General features: G+C 42.1%; 1 protein-coding gene across 1 annotated transcript; it reads right to left on the bottom strand.

Annotated features, from left to right (window-relative positions):
• Window positions 1-2,652: 2,652 nt before the first annotated feature.
• On the bottom strand, window positions 2,653-3,485 carry LOC137717974 (uncharacterized). The gene has a single exon (XM_068457503.1). The coding sequence runs from the start codon at window positions 3,382-3,384 to the stop codon at window positions 2,899-2,901; it is 486 nt and encodes a 161-aa protein (XP_068313604.1). The 5' UTR covers window positions 3,385-3,485; the 3' UTR covers window positions 2,653-2,898.
• Between the last annotated feature and the right edge of the window lie 640 nt (window positions 3,486-4,125).

Genomic DNA, 4,125 nt, shown 5'->3' on the forward strand with positions numbered 1-4,125 from the left:
CTGGAAGAAGAGGTGAAGGGGCAGCGGAACGCTTGACTTGAAGAGTTCAACATAAAAATCCACCCAACCAAGTGATGGTCAACTCAGCCTTTCTCCTTCAATTGGCACTCGAAGGATAACATTGGTCGGGATTTGGTACCTATTTCTCAACACCTTTAACCTTGGCATGGTTATAACACTAACAATGTGATCATCAGTATGATTACGAGTCTACATAATAATAAGGGTCAATTGGCATCCCAACCTTGTAAGGGCACGAAGGGTTGCATACCCTCTATCGGAACTCACAGGGAGAAGATTTCGCTTATCATCCAAGAATGCTATATTTGCACGACATCAGGCATTTAGTGAGATCGAGCAATTCTTCATTAGTTATCTTGATGGCAGCGACTCAATCCATGGTCTGTTCCAAGTTATCCCTCTGCAAAAAAAAGTGGATTTGTGTCCATACCCTGTCGAATAAGAGTCCTTTAAGTTTATAACTGGTGGTCGACGAATAGGAATGCTGCTCGATCTACCAGAGAGATCCTCGAAGTCATCGTGTTCGGCATCTCTTTCTCGATCGACTACTTATTGTCTTGAGCCTCTTAGCAGTCATTTTTCAAATCAAAAGCGCTCGACATTGATTGTGCTCCGTATCTACACATATTTTGGGGGTCTCAGAAATGTGAAGTAAACTACTTTCACATTTAGGCCTTAATTACTAAGGAAATTTTACGTTATGCATTCAAGTAAAAAAGGATGCCTTACTCCATTATACAAATTAAACTAGTTGAATTTGGTCCCCATCAACGTCTTTTCACATTGATGACAACCTATAGCAGGAGATTCAGAGTAAAATATAACTTACTCAAAATGTACTAAAGGAAGACGAAAAGAAATGCTAACATGAGAAACCAATCTGAGAGAATTCAGAAGGGAAAGTATGAGACTCGTGAATGGTAAAGCTTAGGTTGTTGAAGATAATCGCATAGTGAATTCGTTAGAGTTTCGATTGAAGAAGCAGAATGAAGTGAGGGTTCCACCATGAAGGCAAAATTAAATAGTCTGAAGCACTCTATCTTAACCGTTGATGAATGAGAACCAAAACGACCAAATCATGATACGTGGTGGCCCACTTGCTCGATCTCTGAAACAAAAAAGACGTGAAACAACTTCATGAGCCACGAGGACATGTCTATTAGCTACATCTTCAATACTGAGGTGCCTTGATTGCACCACCGACCTACATCTTCAATACTGAGGCGCCTTGACAAACACATATTCCTGACAACACTAACCTCCAACTCAAGAATATGATGACTGATGGAATTCTAAGCCAAGTTCTCGTAGAGGAATAAGCTGACTACCAGGGCACCACATTCTACATATATTAAATAACACCGAAGTGTCACCCCTAGGTCCTGACCGACCCTTGTAACTCCATTCTTGAGAAAGAACCATTAGTAAAGGAGTTGGGAGAATTGTTAACACAAGTTCTTTTCTGACCCCGACAGATGCAAAGGAACACAAGCCCAAAGGAATGCAGGCTGAAAGGAATACTGGCCCAAATAAGGGTTAAAGCCTAATGAACTTTGAAGGATGAAGTCAAGCACTTTAAGAGCCCATAGCCTCTAGATGTCCCATCAGCAAGTAAACCGAGCGCTTCCCCATAAAGTATTTTTTTACCACTTAGGGGCAAGTTGGTGCACTGACAACTTTGTGGCACGAGGTAAGGACATAAGGGCATGCTTACTCATGCATCAATTCCAAGCCACGTAGTGGCTACTCAAGGGAACGAAGGTTTACGAAGGGACGTAATGACTGATAGATAATGTGCTCGAGTATGGGTTTAACCTACACAAATGTCACCTCATTGCCACTTGTCACCCAAAAAGTGGAGGGACAACTAGTAGGTCAAATATGTGCACTCAGTGCACTAAATGCAAAGGAAGTGATAGATTTGAGCCCAGAGGCTGAAGATTCATAGAACCTATAAAAAAGAAGACAAGTACTCCTTAGAAATGGTCAAACGAATTGAGAGAGATATTATACAGTATTAAGACAAGCCCTATTTGTAACCTTGTAATCTTTCTATTCAAGAGACTTAGTAAGTGTAGTCCAATTTTGAGGAGTGAAGCACTTAAATTATGGTGTCCATTTCCTTTTGTTTGCAAAAATCGAAGCCCACCAGGGGCCGACACGCGACTATGTTAGTCTTTATTGACCTCACCAGTTTTGAGCGTTAACAATTGTCCTTGAAAATTTTCCTTGAAATTTTTCTCAAATCCATTTCCATCTTGATTTTTCTTTTCCCTTCTTGCTTAAAAGCAATGCAAGCAATAAAAATTTTATTTGTAAAAGAGTGAATTGATAGCATAGCATTTATTCTTGACAGCAAGATCTATTCCTAATGGCTGAAATTACTAGATTTCTAAGATACGGAGTGCATTGTCCTGAGATGATCCTAGTCCTTACATATATCATTATATGAGCCACATTAACAAATTTAATGGATGTTCGATGAATTTAATGAAAACAAGTTAAAGCGGAGCAAATTGTGAAAAATTGAAGTATCGACTTTTGAATTTCAAAAGTCAAAATAAAATTAAAATTGAGTTCTAAGAGACGCAAGCTAAAGATAAGATTTCCAAAATTTAGTAAATGCATCACTGTATCTGCTCTGTCAAATTTAAATCTTGGACACAAAAATACTCATCTGTGTGGTGACTTCTTTTGTTTTTGTTTTTCATTTTCTCAAAACCATCCAGGGTAAAATTGTAACACGACCCCAAAATGGTTAGGGGACAAACAAATTAAACTCCAAAACAAAATCAAGTAAATCTACCGACCCACTAATCACATCCAGATCATTACAATGTATTTACACAATTACTCCATCTTATTTCCCAAACTACCCTACTCCGGAATCGCACTCAAGTCTGCCGCAAACCGCCTTTTACCCCCATTTCCCCTCCCCCTCCTCGACCCCCCACCGGCACCAGCTGCCACCACTCTCCGACTATCCTTCACGTCCTCGCCGGAAAATATCAGCGGCGACACCGAATTCCGGCGGCACCCACATTTCTCGCCGCCACTCTTCATAAGCGCGGAGCTGGCTTTAACGGCCAATGCAGCCATCTCCTCCGCCTGTAGCGGGTGCTTGAGCCAGCTGAGCGGCAAGGCAAAGTACAGCTGGCCCGGCTGCAGCACCTCGGTACCGCTGACGGCCTGAAGGACGTCGTCGAAGTCCATATCGTCGGAGTTGCAAATGAAGCAGGTGGGGTTCTTTTGGAGCACGTAGGAGACCTTTACCGGATACGGGTATTCTTGCAATTTTCCGTCGTGTAGAATCAGCTTGGCGGTGGCCACTTGGGTCGACCCGGACGAGCTACAAATACCCATTTGGATCGAAATCGGATCGTTGTAAATGGCGGAGGATTTGAGATGTGTCTTAGAGACAGAAAGTAGAGAGAAAGCGAGAGAGAGAGAGAGAGTTTGCAGGAAGGAGGAAGAAGCACGGATGGTGTTGGGAGGAGAGAGTGAACATATATATACACAGAGAAATGGGGGGTGGGGGCTCGTAATTTGAAGCATGATGCCACGTAGGACTTGTCGTTTAGTTAAGCAATGTTTTATCGATCAGTGGGCAGGGCTTTTTGGCCAAAGCCAGGCTGTAATCGATATTTTACGAGTTCTGAATTAGGGTCCTTTACATAAGTCGCCCTCCTGGTTGAATAAAATTACGAGGTTAGGGACTAGGGTTGTAGCCTGTGGTGGCACTAGCACGGTAGCACCGTAGCAGCGACTATGCTAATTGGTATGTGCATCTTTGCAGTGGAAAAGGATGGGAGGGAGTCATGAGATTAATGGGATTGCTTTTGGGTTTAGGATGGAGATCTCAAAATCCACGAAAAGTCTGATACGTACAATCTTCCTGAACCAAACGTATCAAGCGAATTCAACACATGTGATGACAGGTAACTGAAAATTCTATCATACAAATATTCAAGATCGAAGTCGTTTTAACAGGTGAGGCTGAGATTAACTTAATTTTGAACGTTTTTTATGTTTTATACCCGCTTGTTAGAGCGGGTTGGAAAATGTATTGGGGGTGGGGAGGCATGAGGATGCAAAACCACTTCA

This window comes from Pyrus communis, chromosome 1 (assembly GCF_963583255.1).
Source record: "Pyrus communis chromosome 1, drPyrComm1.1, whole genome shotgun sequence".
In the NCBI taxonomy this organism is placed as follows: domain Eukaryota; kingdom Viridiplantae; phylum Streptophyta; class Magnoliopsida; order Rosales; family Rosaceae; genus Pyrus; species Pyrus communis.